The sequence below is a fragment of the Cinclus cinclus genome, chromosome 18 (assembly GCF_963662255.1).
Source record: "Cinclus cinclus chromosome 18, bCinCin1.1, whole genome shotgun sequence".
Taxonomy (NCBI): domain Eukaryota; kingdom Metazoa; phylum Chordata; class Aves; order Passeriformes; family Cinclidae; genus Cinclus; species Cinclus cinclus.
The window spans coordinates 4,103,742-4,122,837 of record NC_085063.1 but is presented as its reverse complement, the minus strand read 5'-3'; the positions used below and the strand labels follow the sequence as shown (position 1 = coordinate 4,122,837).

General features: G+C 45.1%; 1 protein-coding gene across 1 annotated transcript in view; it reads right to left on the bottom strand.

Moving 5' to 3' along the window:
- PTPRT (protein tyrosine phosphatase receptor type T) overlaps nucleotides 1-17,030 on the bottom strand; it is a 428,744-nt gene extending 411,714 nt beyond the window's left edge. The window contains exon 1 of the mRNA XM_062505329.1: nucleotides 16,961-17,030. Coding sequence (XP_062361313.1) covers nucleotides 16,961-17,030 — 70 coding nt within the window. The remainder of the gene's footprint in view (nucleotides 1-16,960) is intronic.
- Between the last annotated feature and the right edge of the window lie 2,066 nt (nucleotides 17,031-19,096).

Below are 19,096 nucleotides of genomic sequence, written 5' to 3'. Positions count from 1 at the left end.
ACTCTTCAGGCTGCTTCCAGGAATACTTGCAGTGCTTGCAGTTCACACGCTACTGCAGGCAGGGGAATATTTCAAAAGTCATTACATTTAACAAGACTGCTCCAAGCAGACAGACAGCAGCACTGTCAAACCCGTAATGGGAACTAGAGGTGAGAATGGAGCCACACGTGGAGCCACAGGAGCAAACCCAGACTAAGCAGGATGGTTTGGGCACACAGCCCTTACCCACAACACAGCAGGATTCTGCCTCCACTCAGAGTTCTCTCTACTTCAGCTCCATCAATGGAAAATTAAAAAAAAAAATCTCTTTCTCCCACAAAGACTGCTCTGCTATATTAAGACGTGATCAAATGCAAAAATAAGTTTCAAAGAGAGTGCTGGCAGAAAAGGGCTTTTAGAGGTGTCAAATATGCAGCACTACACTTTGTAACACCATTTCCTGTAAATGTGTTCAGTGAGTTAAACCACAAACAGCCCCAACCCACCCAATGCACCACATGAGACAAAACTGACTTGGTTTTTTTTATAATTCACAAAATTTAAACGCAGTTTAAGCTTGACTCTAAGCTAGGTTTAGTCCTAGTGTCCAAGCCACAAGGACAGCAGATATATATCCGTGCTTTATTGAAGCCAAGTACTAGAAGCATGTTCAGCTCTCCAAAAGAACGAAATAAATTGTTCAAGAAGCCTTTAAAACAAAAACAAAAACACCTCAGCTTCTAGCAACACAAATTCTACACAAGTCAGTGTGCCACAAAAAAAAAAAAAAATCTCCTTTTGTATATTGTCTCTAAAAAGAATTAGTATGTTTTCCCTTAAGTGAAAATATAACAGCTACTGACACTCTGATTACTAGCTTTCTGTATTGAGTGGACAGCACTGAGACAGTAAATCAGGATGAACATAATACACCAATTTATTCAGCAAAGCCAAATATTTGAAGAAGCACCCACTAAAATTTAATCAAGCAACAATCACCTGGGAAAACCTGTCCTGCGCATCAGCTACCTCCAAATAAATCCTAAAAGATACATGTCTGTGTAAAATACACAGAGAGAAAAAGGTGGCAGTACAAAAAGGTTTTGTATTAGGGTTGATCTGAGCAGAGAGGATTAAAACAGACACACAGACACAAGTATTACTCGACAGATATGGATGTCCTGGTGCAAATCCAACAAAAGGCAACAATAATGAAGGGATTGGAGCACCTGACACAAGGAAAGCTGGGAAAGCTCAGTCTCAGGAAGGTTCATGGATTATCCATGTCCATGGGAAGGAATAAAGGAGATTTCCCAGAGAAGAAATCTCTGTGGCTGCCCCTGGATCCCTGGAAGTGCCCAAGGCCAGGTTGGACAGGGCTTGGAGCAACCTGGGACAGTGCAAGGTGTCCCTGCCCATGGACTTTCAGGTCCCTTCCAACCCAAACCATCCTGTGATTCTATGATCTCTTCCTCCAAGAAAGAGCTGGCACCACTCAGTGTGTTCATGACGTTTTTGGAAGGTGAACAAGAAGTATCTCCAGTGATTTTATTGAGCACATGTTCATGGATGACAGCCAAGATCTAAACAAATCTTCTTGGGAAGTTATCACTTGACACTACTAAGAAATAGGAGCCAACCTGAAAACACATGCCCCCAAGTCACTTTTCATCAGGAAATTTTCAAACAGTTCACCAGTGTTCATCCCCAAACTCCTGAGAGAGAAAAGAAACAAGGATGCTCCTTACGACAGACTTAGGTGAGACATGGAAAAGATTCACTTGCTCAAGATTATCAAACAAGATGGGGACAGAGTTTGGAACAGGGAACCTGAGCGTTCAAATCTTGACTTAAGCACAGTACCAAAGATCCACCTGCTCCCTGATGGAGCACGCCACCCTGCAGGAATTCCTGGGGGAACGAGGGGTGCTGGGAAGGGAGCACAGCTCTCACTGACTGCATGATTTCAGTGCAACATTCAGTGGGCTGCTCTGTCCCCAGGGAAAGCTAAAGTTTGCTAAAAAAGGCAAGATTTCATTCTCACCTGTGAGATCACCAAATACAAGTGTGATGAATCAGAGAATTTTGATTTTCCTAGTAAACCAGGGCAGACAGAGCTGCAAATATCCTTAAGTCTGGAAGAATTAATTAGCAGTGAAGTATCATAAGGGGCTGGGGGAGGGGAACCTTGATTCATGCTCATCTTTAAATACTTTCTCCTTAAATAATTTCCTTGTGCAATTACTCATATATTACAGATAATGTTTTTGTACTCGATTTGCTCTGCTGTAAAACAGCAACATAAACATTTTCCTCCTCCCTAATATCTTTGGAATCAAAGTTATCATCTGATGAGAGGTATCCAGGGGAACAGTATTCAATACAACAAATAATTTTCCATTGGTATTTACTTCCTCTTTAAAATATTAAAGGCAAGGAAGGGAAGAGAAGGAACCAAGGTCAATTCATACATAAATATTTAGCTTGGAGATGCAATTCCTGCTCCCATTACTTTGTACTATTTTATTACTGTGTCCCAAAGACGTGTACTGCCAGTAAACTACAGTTTAAGTTTCCAGGTTTTTATTTTGTACTGAGTTCCCATAAAAGAAAAATTCCAAGTTCCATTTCTGAACATTTCTGATTATTTCTGAACAATTAACTAAGTTCCCATTCTGACAGACAGACTAAGACGTGGCAGCCCTGTCTTCTTTCATTAGATGCCAGTAGAATCTCTCTCCATGACAAAGAGAAAATTGCAAATTTGCAATAAGCAAACTTCTTAATCCCACCATGATCCTCCCAAATTTTTGCAACTTTCCACAAGCTTCTCCTGCAACACTGAATCATGGAATTGTTTAGGCTGAGAAATACTTCCAAAATCATTGAGTCAGACTGTTAACCCAGCACTGACCAAGCCACCTCTAAACCATGTCCCCAAGTGCCACATCCACCCACATTCTCATTTCCCCAGGGATGGTGACTCCACCACTGTCCTGGGCAGCTGTGCCAGTGTTTGGCAGCCCTTTTCATGAAGAATTTTTCCCTCATCTCCAATCTCAACCTGATCTGGTACACCTTGAGGCCGTTCCCTCTCCTCCTGTCCCTGTTCCCTGGAGCAGATCCCAAATCCCCCCCTGGCTGTCCCCTCCTGTCAGGAGTTGTGCAGAGCCACCAGGTCCCTCCTGAGCCTCCTTTTCTCCAGGCTGAGCCCCCCCAGCTGCTTCTGGTGCTCCAGACCCTTCCCCAGCTCTGTTCCCTTCCCTGGACACTCCAGCTCCTCCAGGATTTTGTCATGAGGCCCCAGAAGTGACCCCAGGATTCAAGGTGGGCTCTCACCAGTGCCCAGCACAGGGGGACAGTCACTGCCCTGGTCCTGCTGGATTTTTCAGAGATTTCAAGATCCTTGGTGTGCATGCTCAACATAACTCTCCAACCTCTGGCAGGCCTGAGTGGGATGGGTGGGATGAGCCCAAGGAGAAGAAAAGCAAAGCCCATGAGTGCTGGGAGCCCAGCAGCACAGGAAGATCCCCTTCAGCAGGGCTTCCCTCTGTGAAAAACGAGGTTCACTTTCCTGGTAAAATTTAAAATGTTTAATAAAAGACAATAAGAGACAAACAATAAAGCAACGGGTAATAGGGCTGGGTGCTTGGGAGCACCTCTGCTGTTTTGGAGACACCCTTTAAATTCATCAGCTGCATATTCATAGACCTCTCATACATGTCAAACTTTTCTATAAAATAATTTCCGTATTCCAGGAACTGTTTTGCATGGCCACTCCTTGAATCTGCCTCTTTAGAACATGTGTGTTTCTTGGCTGTGGTTTTAATTCATTTTTCTTACCAGTCTTCATTTGGACTGTGGTCTTCAATCTCTACAGACAGTCCGTGCTGGTAGCTGGTGTATCAGTAGCAGGTGTCTTTATTGGGTGTTAATCCAACCAAGCAGTTCACTTACTACAAAGACACTTCATCAGCTTAAATTACTCCTAAAGAAAACTATATCTTAAAAACCGTTTCAACAGCACACTTATATTATCCACCCTAATATCTGTGAAAAGCCAGTACCATAATAGGCATTTATAACACCTCCTTGGCATGAACCACCATTCTCCTGCCTTCCTTCCATCAAATGTGTCTGAAAGCCAAACTCAAGACCATTGGCTTTAAGACAAATCTGCTAAAATATTTTTAACCACTGGGGTTTTTTTTATTTTTTTTTAACTTTTTTATTTCTCTTAACAGAGTTGTCAAAGTGGAAAATCTAGAGGTTTCCTAAATAACTCCAGTCACCCTGACAGCCTCAGAACAGGAGCTGATCTGCAGATTTACTGGGCACGTACTATGAACACACAGACACCTGCTGCTGTGCCACTGCAAATTCCTAGAATATAATTTAACATGGATGAGCATTGCAGGAACACAGCGGGAGTGAACGGCCACTAAATGTCTTGCAAAAGGAGAGAGAAGAGGAAAGAAAATGGATTGGAAGCCTAGGGGCATAAAGAAAAAGGAATGTCTTGAAAAAACTCATTATAATTTGTTCTCTTTAACTCTACAGTAACATCAACGCTGAGAACAATAGTAAAAAAAAAAAATAGGATTAGGCTAATTTCCAGAAGACATGAATTCCCTCAAGTTGACTGATAAATAACAGTGTTTGCTCTCCTCCTTTTTTTCTTTAATGGGATTCAAATGATTCAATTTAACTGCAACAGCACTGGTTTCCCCACCCAGCTTTCTACTACTCCAGTCAAGGCAAGCGAAGCACAGGGTGACCTTAATTGTGTACATGATGCTGATTTTGATTCAAACAAGAAGTACAAGTGCACCACATAGCAAATATAAATTTAAACAAAACTATAAAGGCTCAAATCCCAATTCATTGCAGTCCAGTTGCCACCTTGCAAGTCTAAACCACAATAAAATTCCTGGCAGCCCTTCATGATCACCTCACAGAGGAGCTGCCTGCACAGCTCTATGGACACGTACTACCAATAAAATACAGGTTCAGTTTACAGGCTCCTATCTTATCCTGAATTCGCATAAAAGAAAATTTCCATTGCCATCTAGTTCTGAACAATCAACTAAGTCACCACCCTGACACAGAACCTGAGAAGTGACAGCTGTGCCTTTCTGCATGAATTAGGCGCCAGTGGAATCTAAACCTATGACGGCAAAAAAGCCAATTTATTAATTCCAACACACTTTCCTTACATTTTCATGGCTTGTCACGAGCTTTCACAACACAAAACCATACAATTGTTTAGACTGGAAAAGCACTTGACTCTGCCCAAATCCCCAAACTTCTGTCCGTATCCCTGCTTTAGCAATTCTGGGGTGATAGAAAAAAGGATGAGGGTGTTGCAGAGTTACACACAGAGCAGCAAAACCCCTTTGTACATTCATGAAGCCATAAAGAGAAGCCCACAAATTCCTGACCACTCAGGTGATGGGCTTCCCTGCCACAAAGGGACACTAAGAAAAGAGTAATATTAACATCAATAAATAATCAAGCTTTCTCAGGGGCATTAGCTGCACTAGTAGAAAGTTATCCACAAAACCCTGTGTGCCAGTGCTCTTGGAGTTTGACTGAAAAAAAATCACCTGATCCCACACTTCTGCCACGGGACCTTTAGTTGTTTATGCAAAAGATGGATGGCCCTGACTGGAGGGGCAGCTACTCAATATTTTGTTTTATTCTTACTGTTAGCTCCGTGGGCCCATGCATTATTTACTGCACACTATGAAAACTGAGCTCCACTGAGAGAATTATTAATTTCCTCTCAGGTTTCTCCTGAGCTCTAGAATTTCTGGGCCTTCACCAGCATTCAGACACACTCACCCCCCACCTCAGAGACCCGTGCCCAGCCCTGTCCTTGCAGGCACTCGAAGATGAAGGGTTAACCCATGGGGATGCCACTCCCCACTTGCAGCTCGGGGATTTTCAGGGTGCTCAGGGTTGTGGACGGACCCTTCCCCAGCAAGCCCAGCAGCACTGATTGCAGGTGTACTGGGACATCCAAAGCCCTTCCTGGGGTCCCACCCCAGCCCCCCCAGGCTAAGAGCTGATGCTCCCCTGCCCCAGCTCTCCAGCAGCTCAGCAAGAGCACTCGGGAATCCTGATACAGAAATAAAGCATCACATGCTTAACACTCCTCCTGTCTCTGACTGGTACATTCTGTGCTTCTTTAGCACCTACAAATCACATATTGCACTTCTAATCGGGTTTTGTTGTTTTGTTTGGGCTGGTCTTCTGTTTGCTTGGGGGTTTTGGCTGAGATTTTTTGGTGGGGTTTTTTGTTTGTTTGTGGCATGCTCTGTTGGTTGGGCTTTTTAATCCCACACTCACTATTTGCTGCCAGATTAGATAAGGTCTAAATGCAGTTTGGGGGGTGAGGGGGATTTAGAGGGGCTCATGACACAGTCTTGCCTTCACCATGATGCTGTTGATATTTAACACATAATCAGGTTAACTAAAAAACAGCAAAGAAGCTTTAGTATGTGTTATCACTTATACTAAATACAGCATCATCACTTTTTTTTTTTTTCCTCACTATACCTCCTCTTCTTTACCCTCTCCAACAGCATTATAATAAAGTCAGAGATTTAGAGGGGAAAAAGCCTGCAGTGGATTGTTCAATTTTTTGTCCTAAGTTAAAGTGACTCAGACAACAGAGTTTCCACCATTTCCTCTGGGACACAGTTCCACAGCCTCATGGATCAGCAGTAAGATTTTTGTAATGCCCAAAGTAATTATTTTCTTGTTTTTATCTCATTCTACTCCTTTCACTGTGCATTAAATATTTCTCCCTTATTCCCCTTCCTTCCCTCTGAGGTACTCTCCCCTTCACAGCTCCATTCTCAGAAATCCAGAAATTAAATGGATTTATATACTGCAAATCTTTGCTGAAAAGAGGAGAAATTTATGTCACTTTTGTGTACTCTCAATATGTTAATTTGTCACTCCTGGAAATAAGAGGATGTTCAGGAGGAATATTCCAGGCACAAAAAACATCCTGACATATACTCTTTAAAATACAAACACAGCAGGTGGCATAATATGCCCTTAGTTTAGAGCACTTGCTGCTTTTCAAGCCCACATTCAGTTTGATGCAAATATGCCATCAATTGCCAGCCAGTCCTCTCAAAAAATCCCAGCATTAATCACCCCCAGATTTCTCTCCTCCACTCAAAAATCACTTTGTATACACCTTCATTCTGTATTTACATTGCACTTATTACTCATGATTTCTGTTAAATTTCTGCCTGAGATTCTCATCTCTGACTTCTTTTTAAGAACTGAAAATCTGAAACTTTACCATCACTAAGCAAAAATGTATAAAGGAACTGCTTATAAATTTTCTCAGCCTTAATGGAAATTGCATCTCAAGTCTGAATCTGAGTGATCCTTCTGCCATCCCCTACATGGGAAGAATTCTGTGGGTAATCCAAACACTCTCCTACATTCTCTCCAGCAATTCTAGCATGAATTACACCTGGCAAGCAGGATGATACAAGTTTGGGATTTATGTATTGTTAATGCTGCTGTTGTTCCATGTTTTAAACACCTGCAAGTCACCCCGAAGTCAGTGACCACTGGGAATTACACTAAAGGACACAAGGAAATTCAGTATTTCTTCCACTGAAACATTTGTTGAGCATTCTGTTAGCAGAAGCAGCTTTTGAGCATGGAGAAAAAAAATCTCTAAAAAATCCAAACAAATCAAAAAACCCCACAGCAAAAAAAAAAATCACACCAAAACCCAGGAGTGATTCAATATAGACAACTGCCAAGTGATCTTCAGAAACCACCAAATAACATTCCAAAACATTACTTCCCAGCCATTATCAGAAATGTTTTTGTATTATTATTAGAAAATCAAAGTGTAAGAGTAAAGCAGATGTCCAGTGCAGCTGTACCCTGTATGGAATTTTTTTACAATAAATATGCACAGAAATCTTAACAAACACATTACAGAACACGGAAACCTTCAGCACATGGAAAAAGCTTTATTATAAAAGATGCAAAGTTAAGAGTTTACTTTAAAAGGGTTATTTTTACTTGCTAAGTTCATTTAAGGACAATTAATTATACTTTCTTATTTTTGCAGGATCTGGCCTTGGCAGTCTCCAGGGTTATCCCTGTGCCAACAGAGACACTGTGTTTATTTCCAAGCTTTCCACTTCTCTGATCATTCCTACCACGTGCTGATAGCTGTTAGTACATACACCATCTCCCATGTTTTAATCATAAAAATATTTACTGTTTGCGTAGGAAACCCTATCGCCAGCAAAAAAAAAAAATAATTCAGGAAGCTGGGGAAATGTTTGGACCAACATTTGCATAGCAAAAATCCCTTTTAAAATGAGGGGGTTTTTTTTAAATCTATTATTTTTTACTAGATCACATGGATTTATTCTCCCTGATTCACGCCGGAACGTCTGAACCTCAAGAACTGCAGGGAAGCGCCTGGTTTAGAGCAGCTCTTTTTCAACAAAACGATTATTCAGGTCATATTTGGGGGAAACTTCAAGTGGGTCTGGATTTAATTTAGACAAATCAATAAATTTCCACTTCCCAAAAGGAATTAGTGGGTGCAACGCAGCATCCCTGGCAAGTACTAAATGCACGTGTTGGTGCACAGGAGTGCCATGAGATCAGTGGGATGCTGGCAGCCATCCAGCCCTGGCTCTCTTTACCTGCCTTGCTGGGCAGGAGAGCAGCAGAGGGGCACCTTCCAGAGAGGGAATGAGTCAGTGCTGGCACGGCAGCCAGACCTGGGGGCACAGGGAGCTTCGAGCCACCCACCTGAAAGTCGAAATCCATCAGGGGATTGCACCTTGGGCAGCCCGAGACAGCAGCGCAACACAAAAATTCTGTCTAGCGCTGAAAGGCTCAAAACCGGTTCTTTGAAGGGAAGGTGCAAAGATGAGTGAGTGGTTTTAGGTGGGGGATGGCTCCTGGATGTTTAATTAGGGTTGGCTGCTGCACAAATTGAGGCACATCTTGGCTGCCCGGCACAGGCTCTGACCCAAGCCCGGTGATGCACCGAGGTACTCAGAATATCCTGATCAGCCATTCTGATACAGGCAGCAGTGTTCTGCAGAGTGTAAATATAACAGGCTTTTCCTTTCACATGCTTATTCCTTTCCATTACTGAAATAAACAGTGTGCAATCTCTCATGTGAGCACAAGAGCAGAGCTATGAAATACCAGCTGAACTGGAGGAACAACAGGGACAACTGGTGTTGGTGTGGTTAATGCTCTTTAAATATCAGCAACTGGCAAATATAACAGATAAATATATCTTTTTCTAAGCAAACCTAGAATGGGCTGCTGGTAAATTCAAAATATTCATATCAGTTTGATTTGTGAAGGGAGATACTCAATCACTATGAAATTAAAGACAAGAACTAAGTGCTGTATCCCCCGTTTCAGCCTAAGGAGCAAAATTTGCAGCCATGAGCTACCTCACAATGACTCTGGTGGACATTTAGCTTAAAGAAAGGGAGATTATATCAGTGCCAGCCACCCTCCCAGCCTTCGAGCACCCAGCAGCCCACTTCAGAGCTTTATTTTATGTCTGCTTCCTCAGTGTTTCTGTTCTGGCAAAGTCCTCTTTCCTCTTTCTCTTCATACATGCTCTCTTCCTACTGCTATAAATTTACCATATTCTTCTTCCCATCACACTCTCCATCACTATTCCCCAGCCAAACATCAGGATCCTGCCAGCTGCCACCCTTCCTGCTTGACTGTGGCACTGTTCATGTTTCTGCTGCTGTTTCTCCCTTGTACAACTGCAAAGAAAATGTTCTTCAGGGTATTAAAAACAAAAACAAACAAACAAACAAACAAAAACCACTAAAAAAACAGCAACAGTGATTTGTGCCTCTAAAGCATTTAGCACTTGGCTCTTCAAGTGTTCCGAAGTTACTACACAACAAAGCCATCCCTTCAGGTTAAATAAACAATTAAGAGGGAAAGGGAGTTTTATTAGAGACTCATTAGGAGAGAAGAGTTGGTACCATTGCAAAACTGGCAATTGCCTCTCGAGTGCGGAAGGAGAAGGAAACAATGAGAAGGTAACGAGCACTTCTGCTCAGCCACTTGACAAACATGCCCAAGCTAAGGGCCAGAGAAAGCAAAGAAGAGACTTTCTAGAGAAATACACCCCTTTTAAACAGGTGGGCATGCACGGAAAACACCAGAAATAGGTCGTTATTGTTTATCTTGGTGCTTTTCTTAAGAACAAAGAACAAATTAATAAAAATGCTTGGTACCAACTCAAAGCAGTGGTGTGGAGCTAGATGGACACAGCCTCTTGGCTTAGCTTGTTGTGGGTTGGTTTTTGCTCTTTTTTTTTTTTTAAATCTACAGCCACACACCTTTGAAGAAACATCAAAACCATGAAATATTTCCCCGAGAAATGACTGACTGTGGTAGAAACTGCACTTTACATTTTCAGCAGCAATCGTTCCCATTAGAGCACTGAATTCCCACCTAGAAATGCAGAATGAAATTTGGGCTGCCTGCACCTAAGTGGGTACATGTTGACAGCAAATCCCTTTTCTGGAGAAAAGAACCATCAAGCTCAGCAGCTTCCCATCTTGCTGACAGAAATGCTCTTCTGCTTATCCAGCAAATGCTGCCGCATTTCCAGTAAACATTTCTAAAGGAAGAAAGGTCCATTATAGAGCTTTAATTCCCTTCTTCCTCCCCTGCTTTGTGCCCTACTTCTACTAGATCACAATCACACAGGCTTTTCACTCCTACAAATCAACACTCCTACAAATCATCGTTATCTTCTCAGATAAACAAAACCCCGTGGCGCCATTAGCATCCCCCAACCCCACACTTTGCCACTAAAAATAAATAAATATAATAAAAGAACCTGAAAGCCCACTTCACGAAAATTGGTATATTTGCACCTATTTAGGATTTCTTTTCTCCCCTCCGTTATTGAGGGCTGACCTTTGAGTCAGTGCTAAGGGAAGGAAGATTCACACATGTTCAGATTAAGGTAGCAGCAACAAATTCAGCAATGCTGAAGTCAAAAGCACAATAATCCAATCATATCCCCAGCACAGCACGAAGCCCTACTTCTGCTCACACAGGTAATGATACTTTCTTCAAATTCAAAGAGGCAAGGATTGATCCTCAACATAAAAATGGATAAACTCTGGCTGAAGTGGTAATGCTCTTGATTCTGTTGTTCTTTACAGCATTGCAGAGGACAAGAGTGGAGCAGCCCTCCTTCACTCTACAGCTGAATTCACAGCCAGGAGCTGCTTCCCAGTGATTCTACACAGCCACTAGCAGGAATGAAGCTGAGATTGACAAGGATGTATGTGGGGAAAAAAAAGTGATAAACTCTGTCTCCTCTGTAAAGCCAGATCTGAAGCTGTTTCAGCTAAGAAAACATGAGATATGGGACACTTTGAGCACTTCCAGCACAAAGGGAACAGCATGGCTGAACAAAGAGCTTTGCGTAACTGGAGATTGCTCAGGCTGCAGCGCTGATCTGTGCCCACACAACATCATCAGCTGTCAAACCCCACAGCCTTCCTGAGAGATGAACTCAAAAATATCAAGAAACAAGAGCCAGGTCCCATCCTCCCAAAATTCATAAGCAGCTCAATCATTCTTCAACTACATGAGCTGCACCACACTTCAAACGGCAGCAGAATTCACCAAGTCGGTCTGAATTCCCAAGGCTGCAGTCCCAGGGGATCCAACTGGAGAAAAGAAACAAGCAACTGGCCTTGGATGGATTTACAAGTACTACTTAAAAGAAAACAAGAAAATCAGGGGAGACCAAGCACTAAGTAGGTCCTTTCTTCCTGGGGTTTCTTGTCCTGTTTTACCAGGACTTCCCAGAATTACATCATCTTTAAATGGGGCATTAAACAACACCTTAACAACCTCCTTTCTTCAGAGGTCCTTGTTTTCTTTAGCTGAAATTTCTTTTTTATCAGCATTTTCCTCTGGAACATGCAATGTCCTGTCATCCAGTTTGCAAAACATTTGACATCTCTGAACTGCAGCGATAAATGGGATGTATTTATTGGATATTAAAAAACAAGCAGGACTGATTAAATGATGCATGGTCCAATTAAGACACAGTAATTGTCTCCTTTACCATGAAGATGTATGATCTTTAGGGCTCACAATAATGAACTCTTTTTTGTTGCGTAATGACAAATGCACAGAAAGATAGGACCAGGCTGTGAGAAGTCCTCACTGATGCCATCAGGAGCACCCACCACCTTTCGGTGCCTGCTCTTTTTCTCTGGCTTTGCCTGGAATGGCATTTAAAAGTAAGGGACAGCACCAGGCCAGGAAGGTGGTAGGGTAAGAGGTAGGTAAGGATGTCTCAAAAAAAAAAAAAAAGCAGAGACCATCTAAATGAAGGTACATCTAAGTAGTATCATCCAGCACAAACTGGGAAGACCACCAGCTAAAGAAAACAAATTAAGAAAACTAGAAACTGTGAGTGGTATAAAAAAAAAAGTTACTCCAGGCCAAATACATTGGCTTAAATGAGCCAAGTAATGCTGCTCCATGAAACGTTCCAGAGAAACTGTAAGAGCATATACCACCTACTTAACAAGAACATGAGCACAGAGCCAAGGAATGTCAACCCACGAGCCCTTCCGAGGGGAGTGGGGCCCTCTGCTACCGAGGCAATGGGAGGCACAGAAGGTTTCCTGCATCACAGATGGAGAGCTGGACAACAACTTGTTCAGGGCAGCAGGTGAGCTCTGTGTGCTGCTGCTATTTCAAATGCATGTAAGGAAAGTATCATCTATGAATGTTCCTACGAGCATATTTTGGAAGCTCAGTTACATATTTAATCTGTGCATTACAACTCACCGAGGAAACAGACTGCAGCAGTTTCCATAAAAAATTAAGGAATGTCTCTCTAGAAAGACAGAGGGCTTTATATAGCAATGCACACACGCATCCTGCTGCTCGTCACCCAAACACTGTAAGAGTTTGTGGGGATGTCAACCAGGCTGCAGGATTTCTGAGGTAATGCAGAAGAATTATCGGTCTCATCAGTAAGCAAAGCCATGTATGCAATCAGATTTTGGTAGGTGGATTTCAGAGAACATCTGCTATTTTTATTCTTTTTTAATTAGAGTCACGTTAAATCAGTCTCAAATTTGCCCATTGCCAAAATATTTAACTTCCAATGCACACCTCTCCATTGTACATTCAGTGCTTCCCATTCAAGCAAAGAACAATACCTGCCAATACACATTTGTGCACCTCACTTATAAAATCACAATGAAAATTACAAGAGGCACAAAGCAATTATTATGATAAATAATGAGCTTTAAAAAACCCACACTGTACATACAGTGAGAATCAGAGACACTGATCCTTCTGTGCTGAATGTTACTCAAGAGGATTGTCAGAGCAATGCTGACCAGATCAATTTATTTCCCTTTCTTCTCTCCACTTAACTGGATTTCATATACAAAAGTAATTGTTCCTATAAGAAACAGCCCTTGTCCGTGGCTTTCGAGGTTCAAACCTCAGACCTACATCTTTACTACTATTCGGGTTTCCATGGCAACAGATGATGGTGCCTTCTAAAAAAATATACTTTAATATTCTACAGTAAGTGCCCCAAATCATTCCCCTAATATTAATGAAAACTAGAGCACGTGGGCCTGCACGCAAAGCATAACAGACTTTAAAAGTACAATTAAACAAGAAAAGCAGAGCTCTGGGACTTGCAGGAGGGTGGATGGTTAAAAAGCCTCTGCATTTGTAAAAGAGAAGGATTATCCCTCAGAGATTCACAAACGCCTTTATACACCCCGTGACCTTTCCTTGCCGCTGTCGAAAGAGGCAGTTTCACAACAACACCTTCTTAGGATTAATTGTTTATGTATTAGAAAACAAATCGAGCCAGCCAGGGATAAAAATAAAGTGGAATTGTGGTGCTAACAGCTCCCCAGAGGGAGAGAAAAGTGATTATTGAGTTAAATGGCTGCATTGTTAACAAGTGCCACACGGAGCAGCTCGCTCAGAAAGGCCCGTTTTTCACCGCCAATTTACTGACAGCAAACCCTGAGCAAATGAACTCCTACTAAATTAAAGCTTCCCCCCAAAATTTCCTTGCAGTTTGCTCCCTTTTCATCTCCTCTCCTCCCCGGACCAGCCCTGTGTAATGAACTCTCAGCTGCCGTGAGTTCGCGATTTTGCAGCTACACATCCGAAAGTCCCAACTCCGCCAGCAAAACCAGGAGCGGATAGGTGGGGAAATGAAATCAACACTGCCAGCAGCAGAAAAACAAGTGTTAAATAATCTGGTGTTCAGGTCAACAGCCCCCATGCAAACCCTCTGTCCTACTTCCCCCCAAGATGCTTTTTCGCAGCTGTAAATGACTTTAATCTCTCTATTTATCCCCCTGTTGTGCTAAAAACCCTCACAAAGCAGACAACGGCCAAGTGTGCGGTGACTGCAGGAACACCCCACATGTTTTGGTGGGAGGAGAACCGCAGGACTTTCAGGAGAAGAACTTCTCCGTAAGTAATGCTCCTTCAGTTCAAAAATCCTGAAGAACTGGGAACCACTACCACTACTTCTGTGTCTTGCACGAAAAGTAAAGCATTTAAATTAGCAGCTGACCCTAGGGCTGACAAAAAGTTTAGAACCTCGAAAAGCGTATGTTGAGTTACAAATAAATACAGAGACTGTAGAGAGGGGGAAGTAATTGCTGGGGAGAAGAGTTATAAATAGAGCGATAGAGAAATTACATAAAGAAATGAGTGTTAGCCAGCTCCCTCAGGACAAAATGAAGTATTCCAGGGAGAAGCCATGAGCATTCTGCTGTCTCTTTGTAGTATTCCTAATTTTACGCTGGGGATGATACAAAGCAGCAGCAGCTGTGCAAATCGGGTAGGAACTGACTACATTTCGTCTTGTCTTGTGCCTTTCCTATTTCCTAGTCCAGCGATCACTTAAGAAAACATTTTTTTATGAACCCCAGCCAACAACGTGCACAGTGATTTTTCGGGATGTTTAACAAAAGGCTGATGTATAAACGCAGTAGGCTTTGAAAAATAATCGGAGACGGGAGGTATTTGCATCCTAAAAGTTATGGAGAGAGCACCACCTGATGGAAGATGCGGAAAGACACCGATGGCATCAACTGGAGCCACTCCAAACTTCGCCGAATTTTCAGGGACAGAGTGCACCTGCAAAACTTTGCTTTTCACCATTGTAAAAATAAACAAACAAATAAATAAACCACAGCTATAGGGACACAGCTCAGACCGATACACTTCACAGCAGATATTTATTTCAAGAGTAGAGAACTTTGTCTAGAAGAAGAGAACCTTCTCGAGAAGGGGATACTTATGATTAAAAAAACCCTCACACTTACTATTTCCACTGAACTTATAATTTAAATATTCCATTACTTTCCTAAATATAATTGAAATATGTTACATTTTCGTGTGTTTAGCTCATATTACATTATCTCCCTCAAATACAAAGTGTCTTCTGCCCCCTTAAAACTTTGCTATTTTCACAGAACACTCTTCTTTCTAAGTATCTGACTAAATGATTCATCAAAAGCCCAGGATCCAATCTCAATTTATATGACAAGTGTCAAGAACACGAAAACAGTTGGAAGGGAGAGAAAAGGGGGGGGGGGGGAAATAAATAGCTCCACATATTGCTTACTCAAGGAAGCAGTTATTTAACTAGGTTAGATTTCCCAGCCTCTCTAATAAATCTGGGCTTTGTGCAGTTGCCTAGCAATGTAAACAAGATCCCGGTGGTGTCAAAGCCAGCCGGGTTGATGACAACACCTCCTCGGGCGAGGCTCTGCCCGGCCAGCCCCGTCCCTGAGCCCAGCCTGCACCCAGGGGCCGGGGGGAAGATGTGCACGGCGCCCAGCATCTCCAACACGCCGCTAGCGCTGCTTTCAAACAGCGAGACACGGTCATTCGAGCTGCTTCGAGTCACAAAAACCTTCCTGTGTTTGAGGGTGAGCTCAACTTAGTTTCGTGTCTCCAGCATGCCTAAGTCATAAGCAGTGAGCTATATCCCTGTGTTAAGCGACATACACAGGGAAATTTTACTCGTCTTAAATATACAGGTAGTTTTAAAATACTTTTTTTCCTAAGTCGAGAGAGAAGCAAGCTATAACTGCTTATTTTTTAGCATGAGCACAAAGTGCAGGAAGAGAATTAATGCATTTCAAGATCCAGAAGAAAAACAAGACCTGTGTAGCTTTGGATTACCTACAGAATAGCACAGGAGGAGAGAGCCAGCTCTATAAGCACCTGTCATCTTCAAGTAATTCAAACTATGCCTAAAGCAACTCGTAGGAGTGGGAAAATAGCCGGCTACTATTACTGTACGCATGCCAGAGAACAAAGTATTCCTTAACATCAACGACAGAAAGTGACAATTGGGAAGGAGCCGATGAGAGTGGCTGAGCACCCCGAGAAAGTTCCTGGAGCTGTGACACGCAAGTGGTGAAACAGCTGCCACTGAACTTCCCCGAGCAAGCCCAGACCCCCGTCCCTGACCCGAAGGGAAAAGCAGCGGCTCCCCCCGCGCTGCTCATCCCGCAGGAGCCAACTCCTGCCTAGGGCTCGCAAACGCTCTTTACCACCAAAAACGCCTCACGTATCGCGAATCCCGGAATAAAGGCGATGCCGTCACCTCTTGCCACACGCAACTTTCGCAGGAGCGAGCCGCCCCCGGCCCCGGCATCCCCATCGCATCCCCGGCCCTCCGGACCGGCGGGTACCGAGGCCGCTCGCTGCCTCTGGCCAGCGCCTTCCGATCCGCCTCCATCCCCCGCCGCTCCCCGGACGGCACCGGGGGCTCCCCGCGGGGCTGAAGGCACGGTCGAGGCGAAGAGTTCGGGCTGCCGGGAGAGCCGCCCGGCGCGGGGGTACCCGTGGGACGGCAGAGCGGGACACCGCCCGGGCGGGCATCACTCACCTGGGAAAACCTGTCCGTCCGCCCTGGCTAAGAGCTGCAGGAAAAAGAGGATCGCGGCGACGCCGGTCATCCTTCCCCGGAGTTCACCTGCCCTCCCCGCTGCCGCGGAGCCGCTGTCTCCCCGCCGGTATCCCCCGCATTGGTGGCTGCGCGCGGCGGCGGCCCCGGCAGCCGGAGCCGCGGTGCTGCTCGGAGCGGCGGGCGGAAGGTGCCCCCCGAGCCCAGCGCCGGCCCCCTCCCCCGGGGGAGCGGCTGGCCCCGCGGCCGGCGGGGAGGGCTGGCGAGCGGCCGGGCTGGCGGGCGCCTATTCAAGCCCGGCTGCGCGCACGCACAGCGCCCCGCGGTAGCGGCTGGAGCACAGCATCGCGCGGCGCTGCCAGGTTTGCTGCTCCTGCCCAGTTTCCAGCGAGGATGGCGAGGCAGCGCAGGGGCTGGCGTTACGCGGTGGGCTGGGATTGGGGGTGGGATTGGGGCCGGGAGGGGATGGAGGGAGCGACCCTCTGCTGGAGCCACGGAGGAGGGAAGGGCCCCCGAGCCCTGCCGATTGATAGATCGGCTGCTGCGAGCAGCTCACGGGCACCTACAGCTGAAAATAGTGATTTCCATCTTTATTCACTTCACTTTCGGGAGTTCGCCGCTGAACACCGAGTCACACCGCACCTTGGGTACTCCTAAGGCTTAGGCACATGCGAGGAGACAATTGCGGGCACAATTCTAAGAAGTGCCGTCCACAGGTAACTTCTTGACCCATAGCTGCCCAACGCTGGGGGAAACCCAGGGCCCTGAATAGGGATCGGATCAGTGTGGATGAGGCACCCGAGCTGGAATTCACACAGGAGAAGGAGAGCATTGACCACCCGGACAGCGCGCACAGCGCAGCGGGGCCCGCCGGGAGCGGTGCCCGGCTCGCAGCGGGGTTCGGCGGGCTGGCAGTCCCGGTGTCGGTGCCGGCTGCAGCCGAACCCCGCTCCCTGCCGGCGCTCTCCCCTCGCCCTGGCACGGCCGGGCCCGAAGAGGGCGGTGTTGGACCGGCGGCGGCCGCGGGAGCTGCCGGGGGTGCCCCGGGCACGGGCGGCGCCCCCGCTCCCCTGGTCCCCTGCACGGCAGGGCAAAGCCAACGCACCGATGTGGCTTTAAAACAGGAGCCTGGCGTTTCACTTTAAAAACCACCAGAGCGCCGGAGACGCAATTACCTCAGTGTGGAAATTTCTTAAAGGCCGGGATGTCCCTCAAGACTCTGCCTGGTGGGATAATCAGAAATAATTTCTTCATTGGAAGGGTGGTCCATCACTGGAAGAGGTTGCCTTAGGGAGATTTAAAAAGCAGGTGGATGTGGCACTTTGGGGCATGGGTTGGTGGTTGGGCTTGGCACTGCTGGGTCAGTGGTCTTAAGGGTCCTTTCCAATGTGAACTATTCCATGGTACTGGAGTAACCACTGAGGAATTGCACATTGTAGTCCTTGACTGGTAAAGCAAGAGCACCGCCCTGGGAGCCAACAGAGACAGCATCATAGAGTTTGCAGCTATTACTCCTCCTCAGCTGCTTGCAGCTTTAACCAGAAATGAGCTTGTGAGGTCCCTGTACCTCAGCAGAGAATGGTTTGGGTTTGGAAGGGACCTTAAAAATCATCCAGTCCCACCCCCACACTGGGCAGGGACGCCTTCCACTATCCCGGGGTGTTTCAAGGCTCATCCAGCCTAGCCTGGACACTTCCAGGGATCCTGGGCAGCCACAGCTGCTCTGGGCAACCAAATCCAATGCCCAGTCCCAAAACCCCTCCAATCAATGATGTGTGACCCTCTCTTTAGGTGTCAGCATCACTTGAGAAATTAAGGCACTCCTGTACCTTTCATTCAGCACAAGGACAACCACAAACAAGTACAACTGTAGATTAAGGGACAGCAGAGAACAGAATAACATGAAGAAAACCTCACTATGCAATCTGCTAGGCAGCAGAAAGGATCCAACCAGCACAGCAGACATAGAAACCACTGGAATAATTCTTAGATCAGTGCAAATTGCCTGGGCAATAAGAACAGAAAGTCTTGAAATACAGGGATGCTCTGTAAGACGTGAATAAAACAGTAGCAAACAACAGCTGTAAAAAACAAACTCTAAACAAAGTTGTTTTCATA